The sequence below is a fragment of the Sphaeramia orbicularis genome, chromosome 8 (genome assembly GCF_902148855.1).
Source record: "Sphaeramia orbicularis chromosome 8, fSphaOr1.1, whole genome shotgun sequence".
In the NCBI taxonomy this organism is placed as follows: Eukaryota; Metazoa; Chordata; class Actinopteri; order Kurtiformes; family Apogonidae; genus Sphaeramia; species Sphaeramia orbicularis.
The window spans coordinates 43,017,258-43,035,383 of NC_043964.1; the positions used below are offsets into that span (position 1 = coordinate 43,017,258).

General features: G+C 36.9%; 1 protein-coding gene across 1 annotated transcript; it reads right to left on the reverse strand.

Annotated features, from left to right (window-relative positions):
* Positions 1-1,269: 1,269 nt before the first annotated feature.
* pde6hb (phosphodiesterase 6H, cGMP-specific, cone, gamma, paralog b) lies at positions 1,270-3,868 on the reverse strand. Its single transcript, XM_030140512.1, has 3 exons — positions 3,775-3,868; positions 2,253-2,408; positions 1,270-2,151 (listed from the first exon to the last, which is right to left on the reverse strand). The coding sequence occupies exons 2-3, from the start codon at positions 2,393-2,395 to the stop codon at positions 2,034-2,036; spliced, it is 261 nt and encodes an 86-aa protein (XP_029996372.1). The 5' UTR covers positions 2,396-2,408; positions 3,775-3,868; the 3' UTR covers positions 1,270-2,033.
* Between the last annotated feature and the right edge of the window lie 14,258 nt (positions 3,869-18,126).

Consider the following 18,126-nt stretch of genomic DNA (forward strand, 5'->3'; position numbering starts at 1 on the left):
ACAAAATTACTGACTTAATATTTTTACAGAAAAGGTCAATGTAACACTACAGTGAGCTTTTTGGAGCATCATCTAGTGGCCATCAATGGTATTACACTTTAAGGCACTGCTGCCGAGGTCCTTACCTGTTGGCAGCAACGCCACCAACATGATGATCTCATAGAGTATGATGAACTGCTGTAAACTAGACTAGTTCAGACACGCACAAAGAAGGAATAGCGACTATATTTGTAGAGGGACGATAAAATGGAGCAACCAGACAGGAGGCGAAGAGGAAGACCAAAGAATATACAGAGGACAGGGTCAGATGGAAGCAGATGATTGGCTGTGGAGACCCCGAAAGGGAAAGTAGTGATTGTAGTAGTAGTAACTGCTGTAAGTAAAACTACACAACAGGATATAAAGTGTTACAGTAAAATGCAGTGTATACACTAATGCATGTAAAAACCTCATATCGTTAGCCTCATAGCATAACTGCATAAGTCATCTTTTTTCAGGACATAGCCAATGATGTAAAATGAAGCAGCAGTGTTAGAAGAGTAAAGTTATGCAGATACCACAATTTGGCCATATATATGACATAGGCAATTATGCTATGAGGGTAACGATATATAGGATAATAATCCAACACTGACAGGAACCATTTTACTGAAGAGTGACTTTTCCATTCAGCAGGTAACACACACTTTAATATGTAATGGAGCATTTTCACATGTTATTAGTAGTTACTAAAGTAACAGGTCTTTCTGATAATACCACTGATAATGTGCTACAGTAGGACATTTTGTACTTTATAATGCATAGTGTTATTTATCAGGTGACATAGTGAAGTCTTAGATTTCCTGTTTAAAATCTAATATGTTAACTTTATCTGACTGTGCACTGGGCTGGATCTTCATCATAACAGGTTATCAGGTAACTTGTGAGATGAAAATGAGCACAGTTTATTGTTAAATGACATTTGCTAAAAGCAAATACCCTGATTGTTTTCCTTTTTCGACAGAGAGTCTTATGTGAGGATTTCAGGATGCTTTGAAATGATTATAACTAAATGTAACCTTATACGTGGAGACATAAGATGAGATCTCATTAGGTAAATGGAGGCAATACACCTAAATGTGTTTTTGCCTCATCAAGATTATAAATGTTCAGGTCACTCCTGTTTATCTGTGTTTTGCATGTGATGTGATTTATTAGTGATGTTGTTTGACCTTCATTTTTTATTAGTGTGTTGATAAAAGAAAAAATGACACAGAGCGACAACAATAGTACTAAAAATAAACACATTTTACTGCGACTATCAGGACATACCAGATCACAGCACATTTTCTGTTGTATTGCTGTTGCAACACATGACATACATGCTTTTAATTTGTCTATGGAGGGACATAAAAGCAGCCAGGAGAGGGGAGGGGCAGATAGAAGGGGTGTCCTCCCTTGCAATCGTGTTATATTGATGCATTGTGCACTCTCTTTGCATCCCATGGTGTTTATAGTAACCTCGTTCACAAGGAGTAGGAAAAACAATGCAGTAAAAAGAGGAAGGGAGTATAAAAGGTAAGAAGATAGAAAGGTTCAACACTGTATTCCACATATTTACATTTTAATAGACAGCTAGAAGCAAACACAGGCTAGTATTACTAGTGTTTTGCTTGTGTCCATTGTGGGGGGAGTAAGAGGAAAAGAATGAGGAAAAGGGAAGATGCCAGGGAAAGATGACATTAGTTGGATTAGATGGAGGAAAAGGAAGAGGGGATGTGGAGTGTTTTTCTCGTCGTATCATTTCAAGTATATATATATATACTGTAAACAGTATCATATCATAATAATAATAATAATAATACAAAAATAAGAGTTTCTGATGCATCCCCTCCACTTAGTGGAGTGAAGCATGAGGTAGACAGACGAGAGGGCATTAGAGGTTTGGCATCAGCCTTATCCTGGCATGCCGAGCTGAGGTGGAGAGAAGGCTGGGCAGAGAGGATTACAGAGAGGAGAGGTATGATGAGGCAAGGAAGGCAGGAGGCAGCAGCTTAGATGATGCCGTATTTGGCCAGGTCGCTGAGCTCCATGTCACCGAAGGCCTCCCATGGGCACACCACTGTGATGTCAGTGCCAAGACCCTCCATGCCGGGGATATCATCGCCAAAGCTGCAGAGGAAGGAGAGCAGGTCAGAGGTGTGTGTGCAGCTGCTGTGTGGTGTTTGAAGACCTGCGAGAGGTTTAGATGTTTCATATAAATGAGCGTTTACCCCTTCTGGCCGGGCTTGGGGGCCTTGCTCTTGAATGTACGGGTCTGCCTCTGCTTGAACTTGGGTGGTCCCTTCTTGGGTGTGGTGGGGCCGGTGGCTCCACCAGGGGCCAGGGCGCTTCCTGCAGGGGGGCTGGCGTTCATTACTGCTGAGAGTCTCTAAAGAATAGAAAGAAAAAAGTTCAAAATTCAGCTGCACAAAGATGCCTCCTGTTGTTGTCTTTGCCTTTTTTGCCTTTCTTCTGTCCTCTGACCCTCACTCTGATGCTCTCGGTTAATCCTGTTTCCTTCCAGCTCTCAAGTCTAATCAGTGGAGACTATGCAGATTATGTTCAAGAGCTTTAATCCCACTCTGATCCACAGCAGACTAATTACCCTTCCTTGGACAGCAGGGTTGCCATGTGCAACAAAACAGTGGTGTCTGCTTTTAGCTTTGATCCTTTAGCTGTCTGACCTTTGGCAGCGCAGATCAACTTGGAAAACTCTTTTCAGAGTCATTATTGAACTATCGTAGCCACGTCCTTGACATCAAAGTTACCCCAACAAACAATGATTGTCCCTCTCGTCTTCACTTTAAACCTGATCATATCGAGCAGAAGATCAAGTTGCTCGCCCCCGTTTCTATCCGCTGACACTTCTAATCCTGTTAAGACGAGTCGACACAACTGAAAGCATCTGATTGATCGAGTTATATAACTTATAACTTACAACATGCATGAAACAGCATGTCTAGATGGACAGAACCTCCTGATGTCTCTGCTGATGATATCAGACCTGTGCTGCTGAGACGCTGCCCAGCATCTGATTAGCCATCTGTCACTGTGACTGTTGGCCCTGGAGTCAATCCTCTTTGCCCTGGGCTTTAGAAACCACACACCTGTTTCCCCCTCTGAGGTTTGTTCACATGTTTTACAAAGCTTTCTGTTGCAGTTTTGATCTTGACCCTGACGGGGGCTACGGGTCAGAACACATTAAATATTAAAGTTGATCTATACACTGCAAGTCTTGCTGGAGTTTTGACCCATTTCTGCTTTCCCTCCTTCCTTCCTCCACGCACCTTGAAAGAAGTGAAGTTGTTACCGAAAACTCCTAACTATTCTGTTTCTCCTGCATTTTTTAACTTGCCAACATCTGCACTTTTAAATTGTGTTTGTGATTTCGCAGTCAGCACAAAAACAAGCATTTCCTCAATTCTGCTCGCACAGGATAAACACAAAATTTCATTTACCTCCCTCCACCTTCTTCACTTACTACCTCATTTTCAAGGCTGAAGTTGCTTAAGATCAAGTACACAAATATCTTTTTTTCATCATTCATTCATTTGTGAATCTTTTCAGGCTAGTTTAGACTAAGTCAATGCACAAATGCATAATTAAAATCATCCTCATTATCAGTCCAGACTATTATTACCATTCAGTAGCAGTAAACAACCTATAATAGCAGAGCAGTAGTTACTTAGAACTCCATTAGTTATTCCAGAGTTGGTCCCTAAAGCTCCTGATGCTGCAGTAGTTTAGTCTTACCTGTTGTTACAGATATCCCAAGAGGCCTCCAATGATCTCTGCTCTGCTTCCTCCTTCTTCTTCTTGCCTTGTGCTGTCTGTGCTCCTCTTTTATACGATCATCTTTAATCCCTTCATCCTCTGCTTTTCAGTCACATGGTCTCCGCAAAGGGTCAGCGAAACTTCTCCACAACACCAGCTCCTTTGGCCTGCTTAGGTCTCTTTGTCTCACCTGTCCATCCTCCCCCGCCCTCCCCATACATGAACGTGGCAGGGAGGTGGTGCGACCTCCTAGGTAGACGGTGTCAAAGATCAATCTGGAAGGATTTGATGCAGCTTATCCCTCTATCTCCTCAGCACGCCTGCATTTAGCTGTCCTCGAGGAGGGTGACCCTGCTGGTCGTATTTCATGTCCATGTGAGATGTTTTGACAGACAGGATGCTGTTGACATGGACAATGAATATGTAATAAACTGTTTGATTCTACTATATATCTTCTAATAGACACAATTGTGTATTCTTTTAAAATATATACACATCCACAGCTTTTATAACTGAAAAAAACTAGATTTTTCTCGGACCAGTAACACCTCAAACTATAAACCTTATTATTTTAACTCAGAAATAGTGGACGCCAGGTGCAGCAAATATAACAAAAGGGTAAATTAGCAAAATATAAACTCTTGAGAAAACTCTAAATATAAAGCATTTGAAGCAACAAAAAGGCATGCAGGTTGCAGATGCATGATAAATAAAACTGGACTTTTGTGAGTTCAGTTAAGAAACAAACTAATATATATAAATAATAATGAGGTAAAACCACAGTCATGGCTGATACAGAGGGAAGGCCTACCAAAAAACAAAAAGGACTTTGGTTTTCTCCTTAGAACTGGATTACGCTGTAACCTGAAAAATGTAGACAATCTCAAGAACGACATGTTTGTGCTCATTCTTGTCATTCTCTTAATTACACCAAAGTTTCCAAGTATTTATTCCAAATTAGGTGTAATTACGTTTCTATTTTGGGCTGAGCCTCTCAGTTTGGCTCTCTCACCTTTATCAAAGATGTGGCCAGTGGAAATAAAACAGTCCTCGCGAGTATCAATAAGTGCCAAGTCTGCTCTAACTTGTACTTAACGGTTTATTTTCAGATAAGAGGAGAAAGCGAATGAAGGAATGGCTGTCTCCAACATCATGTTTCAATTAAGTTAAAGTACTTTGGACATGAGATGAAACTTTTACTTATTAGTTCAATACCAAAACATCTGAAAGTTAACACTGACAGTGAAGAATGAATCCTCAAATATTTGGAGCATAATAAATTATTCTAATGGTTCTGAGTCACTGATTTGGTCTGTTTATGTAAACATGTTGATGTAAAAGGAGGATCCTGGATTATTCTGTTTGACCGCAGGACAACTATTGAGAAAAATCCATGACAACACTGATGGGAAGTGGCACAAGCAAACATTTTCCTCAAAATTCCTTGGATAATTGAAGCATTCTGAGCTGCAGGGATACACTCTGGATATTCTGTCACAGGGATAACACGTGCAGACACACATGCTGACATGTAAACACATCAATACTGACCTGTAAAAGACACAGACAACTTTCAAAATCTCCACTGAAAGTGCCTAGCTCCCCTCGTTGATACAGTTACCAGATTTGTTTTTCTTTTTCTGCACGTTTTTGTAGAAGAATCTGCTGTGACACTTTGGACTGAAACCAAAATGTAGCTTTTAGAAGAGTTGAGGTCAGAAGTTCACATGCACCAAGGCTAAATGCATTTTCGCTTTTACAAATCCTATGATGAAAGAGGAATGGATTCAAGTCATCATTACATTAATCTGAGGAAAGGAGGAGGAGGAGAAGGAGGAGGAGGAGGAGGAGAGGGCTGATGCAGAAGGCGGAGGGTGTACTATCTAATAAAATGACAAGTTGAAGTTTTAGAAGCAGAACAAGAGTAAATCAGGCTGAGTGATGAAGGCCTATGACAGCCACATACAAATGAATCTAAACAGCCACTAGTGACCAACAGCATCTACTGATCTAACATGTTTAATATCTTTTGCACCACTAATCCTATCAATACATTTAGACACTTCAGGTAAAATGCAATTTCTCTACTTTCCACTGGCATCAGATACGACCTGTTTGTTCAGAGGCTTCTCAGTGGAACACCGTCCATTCAGTCATGTACTGTATGACAAATAGACATTAGTTTTATATTCAGTTAATGATATGTTTTGCTGAAAAAGTCACACACAATATTTCACTGTATCGCCTTTAGTTTTTATGACAGGATGCATTGTTTATGTCATGCAGTGTGTCATAATAAATGCCACAACATTTATTTCCATCTGCACCTGGATACATTTTTTGCCAAGATCTGAACATCAAGTTCACCATGTCTTTAAACAGCCTGGAAACTTCTCTTCATTACTTTAGAAAGTTCAGATTAGCTAATTGATATTAACAGTCAACTGGAGGTGTACCTGCAGCTGTTTTTATGGGCCTCCCTTTAGAACAGGTGTCCTTTCACTTCTCAACATGAGAAAAATCAAGAAAAATCAGCCCAGATTTTAAGTAATATTTTAAGATAAGATAAGATAAGATAAGATAAGATAAGATAAGATAAGATAAGATGAGAAAAGAAAAGATGAGATAAGATAAGCAAAGAAAAGATAAGATGAGATTAAATAAGATAAAATGAGAAAAAAAAGATAAATAAGAAAAGATGAGATGAGATAAGATAAGATAAGCAAAGAAAAGATGAGATTAGATAAGATATAATAAGAAAAAAGAAAAGATAAAATAAGATAAGATAAATATCTTAGCAGCAAAATACAGAAAAGTTCAAAGACAGACAGAACATTCAAAAGTGAAACAGGAAATATAAAAGAGTGTTTTCATTCTTGTGGATATACGTTCCTGCAGTTTAAATAATCTGGTAGAAATTCACAAACATTTTTAGCCCATTAAGGCCCAAACAGCCACTGGTAGTTAAAATCATCTATTGATCAAAATGTTTAATAACTTCTGAAACACTGAACCTATCAATACATTCAGATAATTGAGATAAAATACAGTTTGTTTTTTTTCATATTCATCAGATATGACCCATTTGGATGTTCAGGGGCTCTGTAGTGAACATGGAAGCACCATCGTCTTCTGCAACATTGATTCACTAGTAAAACCCGTGGAGTTTGATACATTTTGACGGTGGTTGTAGACCCTTTTTTTACGTTCAGATTCTGATATCGTTGCTGAAAATGTCACTTTTTCTTCAGTTTTCTCTGTTTTTGATATAATAACCTTCAACTTCAATCTGCTTTTGTTTGAATTAAGTATAGAAAAATATGATTTTACTGAAAAAACACAACATACAGAGGATAACATTACAATTAATGGTGATAATCAGCCTAAGAAAGGTTAAATATAGAAAGAAATGCCACAAAAGTAGAACTGGGTATTTATGGGTTAATCACTTGAAGATTCAACCATCACCAAAGTGTCATGCAAAAGAACTGATAAAGTAAAGTTGAATGATTAATTCACAAGTCAACTCATGTAGCGAATAATAAGCAGAAGACCACTTCATCTTAGAAGTTCCTGGTTGTCAGAATCTGCACAGCTCAGACTGACATTTGCATAGAAATATTCCAGATCCCATCTGTCAAACTTGAAATGAAGGCTTTCACAATGTTTTATGTTGTGTATGAATGTATTTATTTGCATATAGAGCAGGGAAATAAGGTCCAGTTACCTGACATACATTCTAATGCCAGGAGTGAAGTCTAACACATGTGGGACAGTTCTGAAAAGAGGCTGAAGCTCACACAACTCAAATATTGAACCTTTACTAAAGACCCTCTTCAGACCTGACTTTAACATCCATCCTCAGGTATCTGACCTCCAGTGGCCAACTCAAAGTGCACCTGTTCACATAGGATATTAAAATATGTCTCAGGCGATGCCTTACGATCAGATAAGAAAGAATTAATGATAAAGAAACTCATCTTTTGCACAAGAACAAGCTGGAATTACACTGTTTTGTTTTTTCCCCAAATTCTCTGTGCTGCGGCTGTTGAGTTTTTTGACCATTCTATTTGTTTTTATTGACTTTCCTCAAGACAGATGCTTAAGTAATGATTGGATCTCCCTGCACTCAAAAATATGTTTATGAATTTCTTTGCCATCATGTGAAGTGTAGAATTTTTATTTTCCCAAACACTCATCTTTTTTCAGATGTGAGTTTCACTTACACAGTCCATATCAGCTGAATAGGCAGACTTTCAATCCATCCCAGCATGCATTTTGGCTCAGACTGTGGCCATGTGGGTCCAAGACTACCCCTGAATGCATCCTGATAGACTGGATCTGAGGAAGTCCCCACCTTGCATTAGAGCTGTGTACATGTGTCTAGATCTCATGGACCACAGTGTACGGAAAATGTCTTAACCTCTGACAATATGACTTTTTTTTTAACCTCTGCCAAGGAATGACGGAGGTTATGTTTTCATCAGGGTTTGTTTGTTGGTTGGTTGGTTAGTTAGCAAGATAACTCAAAAAGTTATGGACGGATTTTGATGAAATTTTCAGGAAATGTTGATACTGGCACAAGGAACAAATAATTAAATTTTGGTGGTGATCGGGGGCTGATCTGCCTTAGCGGAGGTCTGCACTCTCCGAGTGCTTTTCTAGTTTATTTAAACTTTACTTAGCACAGTCCCGTAGAGATTGAGAGCTCTTTTACAACTCATGTTAAAACAAATGAGGCTGAAAAAAATGTATCCGATTATTCTGAAATTTCACATCATCTAAATGAAGGAGTTGGTGTAGTGAGCAAGGAGCATACACACTGTTGTTCATGAAGTTAGAATAATTTTTGTTTTCACACATATTACTTTTTGTATTCCTATTTAGACACATCAGTAATCACCTTTGAGCAGGTCCAGGGATTACATATTGAGTCCCAGTTACATTTTATCTATAAAGTCACAATCATTTTATGGAAAGAGATAAAAATATTTCATTCCAACTTTATGGATAACACAGTATAATGAAATTAAATGTCAAGAGTTTGAGTGGATTTAACTAATGTAGACATATTTATTATTGGAATGAATATAATAATCATATAATAATACAAATAATAATGATAAGTATTACATATAATTGTATATAATATAGGGCAACACATTGGTGCAGTGGATAGCACTCACAGCAAGAAGGTCGTGGGTTCGATTCCAACACCAGTTGACGGGGGTGGGACCTTTCTGTGTGGAGTTTACATGTTCTCTTCGGGTACTCCAACTACCTCCCACCATTCAATGACATGCGCTGATAGGTTAACTGGTTCATCTAAATGGCCCATTGATGTGAATGGGAGAGTAATTGTTTGTTTTTATATGTCCAGGATGTACACTGCCCTCACCCATAAGTAGCTGGGATAGGCTCCAAGCAACCCTCATGACCCTAGTGAGGATAAAGCTGGTTCAGAAAATGAATGAATGAATGTATATAACATATAATAATATAATAAATCACTGTTTACGTCCATATCCCTTTTTCATTGCATTCAACTCAAATGATTTCAATTAAAGAACAGACCAGTACAAAACAATACAGCTCTGTTTTTTAAACATTGACATTACTGTCGTGGATTTAACTACTTTTCCTCATCCTTCTTTTTATTCAAAATGTGTATTTTACATATTGCTTCAAACTGATTTATGTTTTTATTTTGCTTGGTCCATATTTTAACCCCTGTCATTGAAACACATACTTTTTCATTTCCTTCTTAAATTATAAGAAGGATCCACATTTTAAAAATAGTTCATTCGTGTGGTCTCTATATCCTGCATCATTTATCAGTCTAATGTCCTTTTTCTGCACTTTATATATAGTTTGTATATTGGTTTTATATGAACTTCCCCACACCTCAACACAGTTACTCAAATATGGTAAAAGTAATATACAGCATAATGTTCTTTCTGATTGTAAATGAATGTAAACTTCTGACCTCAGTGTGTACCTTTTTAACTGAGGTTGGTTAAGTCCAGGACAATGTTCTTGTTGGGTTTTGAGGACAGTTTTTAAGAGCACCACGGCATGAGTGGCCTGTACAAAAGGAGGACAGGAGATGGCTAAGCCTCTTTTCCAGTATGTAGGCTGGAAGTAATACGGACCTGGCCTCTTTAACAACCAACAGCACACTTCTGCCTGCTCTGTATGTAATGCACAGTCCATTCAGTATGTGTCAGGAATGATGGGAATTTTCCAAAAATTCTGCCAAGCAAGTAGAGTTTTTTCAGATTCAGCTCAGCTTATTCGACTGTGATTTAATGTATAAAAAACACAGGTGTGTGTGAGTTATGCGCTGAAGTGTGAAGTGATGTGTCTGATTGTAGGTCAATATGTCAGTGTTAAACACCTTCCTTGATGTGTAAACATGTTAATACTAAGAATAAGGTTAACAACAGCGTTATGCAATTATAGCTCGGGGGCAGAGATGTGTCGGTGTGTGCAATATGATGGAAAACACAGACAGCATTTGACAGCTTGTCGAATTTGTGTAAACATCAGCTAAGTACGACGTCAACAGACACATCTGTCCATTCATGAACCTGATGAATTCCTGCATGTGTGTGTGTGTGTGTGTGTGTGTGTGTGTGTGTATGTGTTTTGAGATCCTAGTCTTTTTATGCTTTTTATGTCTGAACTCCACACACTGGAGCCATACATATGATCTGTGGAATGTATGGAGATTTATTCACAGTCCTTGAAGTGTTAAAGGAGCCATATGAACAGGTCTTTTTTAACATCAAACGGCGTCTAGACAGGATTAAACCACAGGTTCTCTCCTGCATCCAAGTCTCATTTATATATGTTTCAATTCCAAACCTTCTTGTGCCATTTCCACTAAAAACAGCAAAACGTGACTGAATGCAAACAATTTCAACCGTTTTTTTTTTTTTAAGGGTAAGATTAGAGAATCAGGGAAGAAACACCAGAAGCATTAGCATTTTCATTTACACAGCTTGCAGTCAGCTCTGTATTGTACTTTCCTGTTCCACATGCCCACTGAGAAAGAAATATGATATGTATTCAAAGCAGCTTTGTACAGTGTAGCCAGTGATGGATGAAATACTCAGGGCAATTACTTAAATAAAACACATACTGTGAAAATACTCACTTATAAGTAGAAGTTCTGCATTCAAAAACTAAACTACAAGTATTATCTACAAAATGTATGAATAAATGAATAATAAAAGGAGTCACTGTGCAGTAAATTCAATGTTTTACTATTACATATGATGTTTTTGAATTGTATTACTGCTGCATTTATGTGTATGTTGCATTTTAGGAAGAAGAATCTTTTGTGAGTACATTATTCTCGTGTGTATACATCTCCCCTGCCAGGTCAGATACTGCTGTAGATGTTCAAGTTTAATCTAAATTGAACGATTTAATACACAGCATCATGCCCATGAATTTCATATGTACAAAAACACATGATCATATGTGATGATGTACACAGAAAGTGTCTGGTTTTGGAACAAATTCCCTTGTGAAAGACATGGGATTGTATGTGAATCCATGTTATAACGTGTGATAATATGTTACCCACATTTGATTACACATGGAATGCGTGGACTTCACACATTGCAACGTGAAAATGTTCCAAACACATGAATTAAACAACAAATTCATAAGGGAATCTATAAAATCATCAGATGTTGGTAATGTGAGAAGCTCAACTTTTCCCGAGCTTAAAAAAAAAAAGAAAAAAAAAAGAACAGTTTTCTTTGCGACAACACATTTTCCAGCAAGAATTTTAACTTAACTTAATTTTAAATCACTGAACTGGGTCAAAAAATTATTATATGAAAAATAAACTGAAGCTGTCAAACAAATGTAAAGTGGGGACAGAACACATTATCCACCATATTGTTGTGATTGTGTTTATTATATAGTTACATAGATGGTAGAGGTTTCTATTATCGGTACTAACAGCTGCAAGTAGTAGTACATTCACCATTAATTTTTTAAGTTTTTCTTCACCACTGTCACTAGTTACAAGTGTTTTCTCCTGGAGGATTCTGTTGGGTTTCTGTAAATTGGCTTGAGAGTCTGGTTTTGACCAGCTCTATTTGTGTCATGAGACAACTTTTTTTTTATGATGTGGCACTATATAAATAAAATGTGATTGACTGACTGATTGATTGACAAGGATGTGTCATATCATACAATTTATGTGAAATATTTAATGTCCTGGTAGCAAATATCACTATTATTATTACAACATATACTATTGTGACGTAGGAGAGTCATTACCTCTTGGATTGATATCTCACCTAGACCTGAGGTCGCAGTCAGTGTCACTTATCTATAAATCTGTACATTTTTAGAACAAAACTTCATCTCATTCATCTACATCTGTAAAAATGACGATGGCTTTTTTTTCTTTATTAAGTGTATTTCTTCCTCCGATGAAAAAAAATGTCATTACCAATTGTCCTGCAGGTGCTGAGCATTGCAGAATCACAATACGGTTGTAGCTCTGTGATTCTCACTTCTAGAGTCAAGTAACACTACATTCTTTGCCTCAGGATAAGACGTCTACGGTTGCATTAAATGTAAATAAGGTCTCATATAAATCAAATAAAAGAAGTAGATCCCTCACTTATTCCAGAGTAATCTTATTAATATGAGTCTGCGACTAATATCTGAATTCCTCATTCTTTATTTGTTATTATTGTTAATTATCATGTTTTTATGGTGCAACAGGGTGGGAATGTTCATGGGTCTGGGTCAGAGGCGATTTCTCAAAGACTGCAAGGGAAGCTCGGCTTCCCCTAAAATTATGAAAATTAAATGGTCAAATATGTACGGTTGTGTTGACATTTCATTAACTACAAATGTGTTAGAACACGTTCATCTCAAAGACAAGTTCGTTCAGACGCGATGTTGTTCACTTCTCATACATTCCTGTTGCGCTGTTTTCTCATATGATCTCTGCTCAGTGCATTTGTCCGTAGACACTCAGTGTCCATGCACTTCAATGGGACTGAGTGGAACAGGTTTTTTCACTGCCTCAAAACTGGACGGTAATTGGATAAATGCCACGATGTTGTCCTGCCCCCAGACGCTCAGCGTCTCTGGGGGTGAATGGAGCTGTGGGTGGAGCTCGGCCGGGCTGGACACTGGGCTTCCACGTGCTGATTAGAGGATCAGTCGAAAGGCTGAATCCCGTTTAATTGACAGCTATTTTGAGATCTACTCCTTCACTGACACAGTTCAGTTTAATACCGTCGCACATTCTGTTGTGAAATCGAGAGAGAAACCACTACAAAATTACTTGTTCATTTCTTGCACTGTAAATACACAAATATACAAATCACAAAGAACGGAGGGCTGAATTTATGTTTAAATAACTTGACAATTTTTTTTTTGATGTAAGCCGACAATGAGCTTCCCCTCTCTGAAAGACGAGCAGCCGCCACTGGTTTGGGTATATAAAAAAATGCTGACTGTATCATGCTTTTCTGGATGACTCAGTGTGTAATAAAAACACTTTGAACAAAAAAATGTACATAAGGTCAAAGTTATGTTCAACTCACTTTATTAAACTAGAAGGGAAGTTCAGTCTCTGCATGTCATCAGTCCCAATACATACACAGAACAATGACCAGTTTCACATTAGTACTTGTTATGTGTACCTGTTTTGATGGTGTAGTAAAATTACTTCAAACCTGCACTTGTACATGTGTAAAATAGTTACACAGCAGCATATTCCGTACTGTGTAGAAGTCCACCATTAGATGTGCTGGTTTAGTCAAGTTATGCATTTGTCAGTGTCTGTAATAAGGAGCTTTTGTAAACCAAAGAGTTAGTATTTAATGTGACCTCCCTTTGCACTTAACATGTTTTAACCCTTTTATCCAGACAACATGAGATTTATTGTATTCATTTTCTTTTGTTTTTATACCACGTTTCATTCAACACATGTCACGTTTCTGTTTTTGCTGCTTCTTGTTATGGGGTCAGAGGTCATGTTGTATAGTTACCTTAGCCCTTAAGACTCATTTAGTTCAGTTTTTGTGAGTTTGTTTGAGGCTGTGCGCATATTTCTTGTATTTTCTTGTTGTACCTGCAGAAAAGAGAATGAGAAATAAATATGTATGCCCATTCATCTGTGCAAAAATAACCAAAAACAAGACTTTTGCATAATATGGTTGAACACTGACTTCCAACAACATTACGATCTAATTTTATGGTTTCCATAATCACAGAAACAAACAACCATCTCTGCCACCACCATGCAAGAGGGTTTGATGTTATAAATATAGGTTTGATTAAAAAAACAAACAAAAAAAAAACTTAAATATGTTGAGCTGTAATGTAACTTTACATGAACCATATGTGATACTAATATGTCTGACCCATATACATAAGGACCAAAGGGCTCAGACAGTCTGGTTTACCTATGAATATGAGGTCAAGTTCTGCTGGATCAGTATTACACTTCAGAGCATAATGTCCTGCAGATCACATGCAGCCCACCTTAAACCCCTCCTAATCCCCTCTGAACCTGTACTGAGGTCAGACATCAACTACAATATTGACCTACAGCCTCACCCACACACTGACACACTTCACCCACGCATCGACATGTTTACAGGTCACATTTTTTGCACGTTTCAACAACAGGTACATGTAGAGCACAAGCCATTTTGGTGTTGTGTTTAAGTGCATAAAATCAACAAAAATTTTCTCATATTTTGCATTCACTGCTGGTGTTTCATTGACATATTATTCATAAAAGTAATCATGTTTTCTTGTTGTCGCATTCAAATTATGCGGTGAAGTTTTAACATCCCCGCTTTCTGTTTTAAATCCAGTTAAATCAATAAACCAAGACCTCCCCTCACTCCCATTGAAATGAAATTCACAGCATGGCTCACAGAAATTCATTTCTAACGCAACTAATGATTTTTTTCCTCATTCATGCAAACACATTATGCATTTCCATTTCATATCTGCCACGGTCCTTTAAGCTTTGAAGTGCAAAATCCCTTCAGTTTTTAGCCTAAATCTTTTACTTTCATGGCAACACATATTTCTTTTATATATGGATTTACTTGGAGTAAATGTATTCTTTTTTTTTTCATTTCATTAACAGGATTTTTTCAGTTGCTTTATATTTCCATTTAAAAGCATTGCTGTTTTTGGATATTGCTTTGCTGCTGAATAAGTATTTAAACATTTGTGTATGTGTGTGTGTGTGTGTCTGCATAGTGTTATACTGTTTGCATGTAGACTGAGATGGTAGGACGTGTGGACTTTGTTTCTTGTATGTAGTTGAAGTTGTCACCTGTTGATCAACTCGAGGCAGTCTATAGGTACTGTACGTCTTTTATTTCATTCATCTTCTATTTTCTCAGAGAGGTTTTTACTGCAGCATTAAATTCTATTTAATTATTTATATTTATTTAAGCTTTATTTATCATTGAGATTAAAAATGTCTTTAGCAAGACTGTCTTGATCCAGACGACAGCAGCAGAAGTTACAGACAATAGAGATTTCATCCATACATCCACTGAAAATGTACATAAAACATATAATAAAACTCAATACTAAAACCATACATAAAACACGATTTTAATAGCATACGCATTAAACACCATCAATGAATTAAAAGGTACTAAAAGTACACAACAATGTACCTTGAAAGCATCTAGAATCAGAACCCAATTCAATCAATTTGAAAAACATCTACATCCAGATTGATCCTTTCCTCATTTATTTAAAATGACGTTGAATGCATTTACAGAGACCAGCTCATTCAGTTTCATCTCCTTCTGTAGGTTGTTCCAGGCAGTGGGAGCAGAACATTTAAAAACTTTCTTTTTCACTTCTGTTCTGACTTTTGGAACACATACAGATAACAGATCCTGGGACTGGAGACTGTAATTATTAAAGACATTCCAACAGATGTAGACCAGTAAATATGATGGAAGCAGACCTAAAATACATTCAGAAATAAAACGATATCAGTGTTTCAGCCTGTGTGAAAATTCTTTTCTTACTGTAGCAGAAACTAAAAACTCTGCTTAAATGTCCTTTCAGGCATGTTGTGATTTTTCCTTTGTGTGTCACTGTTATGTAACTCTTTAAGAAGCCGGTCGGTTGAACTAATTTGACACTGGGAAGGCAAGATTGACCTGAATCTCATTTTACAGGATTACAGTGTCTGTCATCATGACGCATTTTCAGGACCATTTTCTAGAAGAAGAGCTCAGCTACTGGTAAGACATTTTCCACAGTTGTTTATTGTGTTGTTTCACACACCTGCAACAAAACAAATCCAAAAGGAGCTGAAGTCCTCTGACAGTTAAAGCTTTTTGTCGCAGTATCAGACATCATGCTGTGCCTTCTACCTTTTTATGCAGGTAACTGTCACAGGAGACGCAAAACTGAAATCCATCAGTTTTTCAGTTGATATTGGGGACACAAATTTACCATTAAGTTGCTGCTGAGTAGAATGAACATTATTTCCTTATTCAGCATGAACATGTTTTACAACTATGAGGCCATTAATAACAGTTTTCCCTCAATAACAATCACTGCTCAACGATACTATGTCAGTAGGTTGTACATCAGGGCTGTCAAACTCATTTTAGTTCAGGGGCCACATTCAGACCAATATGATCTTAAATGGGCCGGACCAGTAAATAATAATATAGTAATATGTAAATAATGTCAACTCCAAACTTTTCTGTGTGTTTTAGAGTTAACAAAGTAAAATTACATAATGAAAAGGTTTATCTATAAAAAAAACCCTGAAATTTCTTACAAAAAATAAATGCAATTAGAACAATATTAGGTCTCAGTTTATCATTTACACATTGGCATTATAACTCATAGTCCTTTTGAGAAATTTGAAAACATGAACACAATTAACAGGAAAAAAAAACAAAAAAATAAATTTTTTTAAATGAACAAGTCAAAGATTAACAACAATAAAACATGCACAAAATGAACAAAAATTTGAGAAACTGAACAAAATAAACAGAAATAAACAAAAAAATAACAAAAAGCCAACAAATGTGATCGAATTATGCAGTAACAAGAACAAAACATGCACAAAAATGAAAAAAAAAAAAAGGAAAAACTTGAGAAACATGAACAAAATTATGTTAAAATTGCATTTGTTACTTCAGTTCATGTAGTTCATATTTGTTCAGGTTATTCACATTTTTTTGTGAAAGAATAGTTTGTAAAACTTTCCTTTTTTACACTAAAACAAAGATAAAAAATTTGTAGTTGTCGATATTTATATATGATAGTATTTTACTGGTTTGACTCATTTTGGTCTGTATGTGGAACCTGAACTAAATGATGATGAAATGATTTTAGCATCCTTGATTTTTATATCTTCAGTGTAATTTTTGCATTTCACAAATTCATCCCATGGGCCAGATTAGACCCAGATTGACCCCTGTGTTGTACAGAAATTATGATTTTAATATGCTTTGCTCAATGTTGATTAATTTGCTGGTAGTTCCTAAAGTTACACCTGTACTATTAAAGTAGATCATTTCTGAGCTACGACCACCACCAATACAGAGCTAAAGATAATAAGATCCAAATTCATATATAACAACTAATATACTATCAATAAGCAGTAATAAGGATGTTAATGGGGGACAATTAATGTCCTAATATTTGAAGAATGTGATGACACAGAGTAAAGCACTACTGCATATTTTATAATGACTTAAAAGAGCCAATGTGGGTGTTCATTAGCAGCCAGTTAATGGTTAATATACTTATGAGTGAATAAAATGTACATAATATCATTCTGAGTAAGTGAATTGTCTCCAGAGCAAATAATTTCATCATCCAACATATTGAAACCTGTCACGTTGAATTTGTCGCAGCTTTGCATCCACCTCAGGGAAAGAACAGTCTCTTCATATATTTCTTGCATGATTCGTATTCATCCTCTCTCCCCTTGATGAGTTTCCAACAATTGGGATGGTAATGCATAACAAATATTTTGCAGAAGAATCATTGTGGTCCTCACTGTTATTTTTTTACTCCACAGACAGAGACGAGCTACAGCGGAGCCAAACATGTAGGCACACAATTATTAATATGTCACGATTCATGTGAGGCCAGAATGAAAACACTGTCCAGAAGAAGGAAGGAGGCGTCGGACACCTGAGCTGTTTTGGCCAGTCAGAATATAAAACAGCAGAATAAACATGGACAGTCATGTCTCTGTACAGAATCAGAATCAGAATACTTTGTTAATCCCAGAGGGAAATTATTGTATGTTACAGTTGCTTCATTAAAGTA

Excerpts from the sequence above, each read along its gene's own strand:
- pde6hb (XM_030140512.1), bottom strand. The coding sequence starts at position 2,395 with ATGAACGCCAGCCCCCCTGCAGGAAGCGCCCTGGCCCCTGGTGGAGCC. Across the intron at positions 2,152-2,252 it reads CCCAAGCCCGGCCAGAAGGG|CTTTGGCGATGATATCCCCG; the intron begins GTAAACGCTCAT and ends CTTCCTCTGCAG.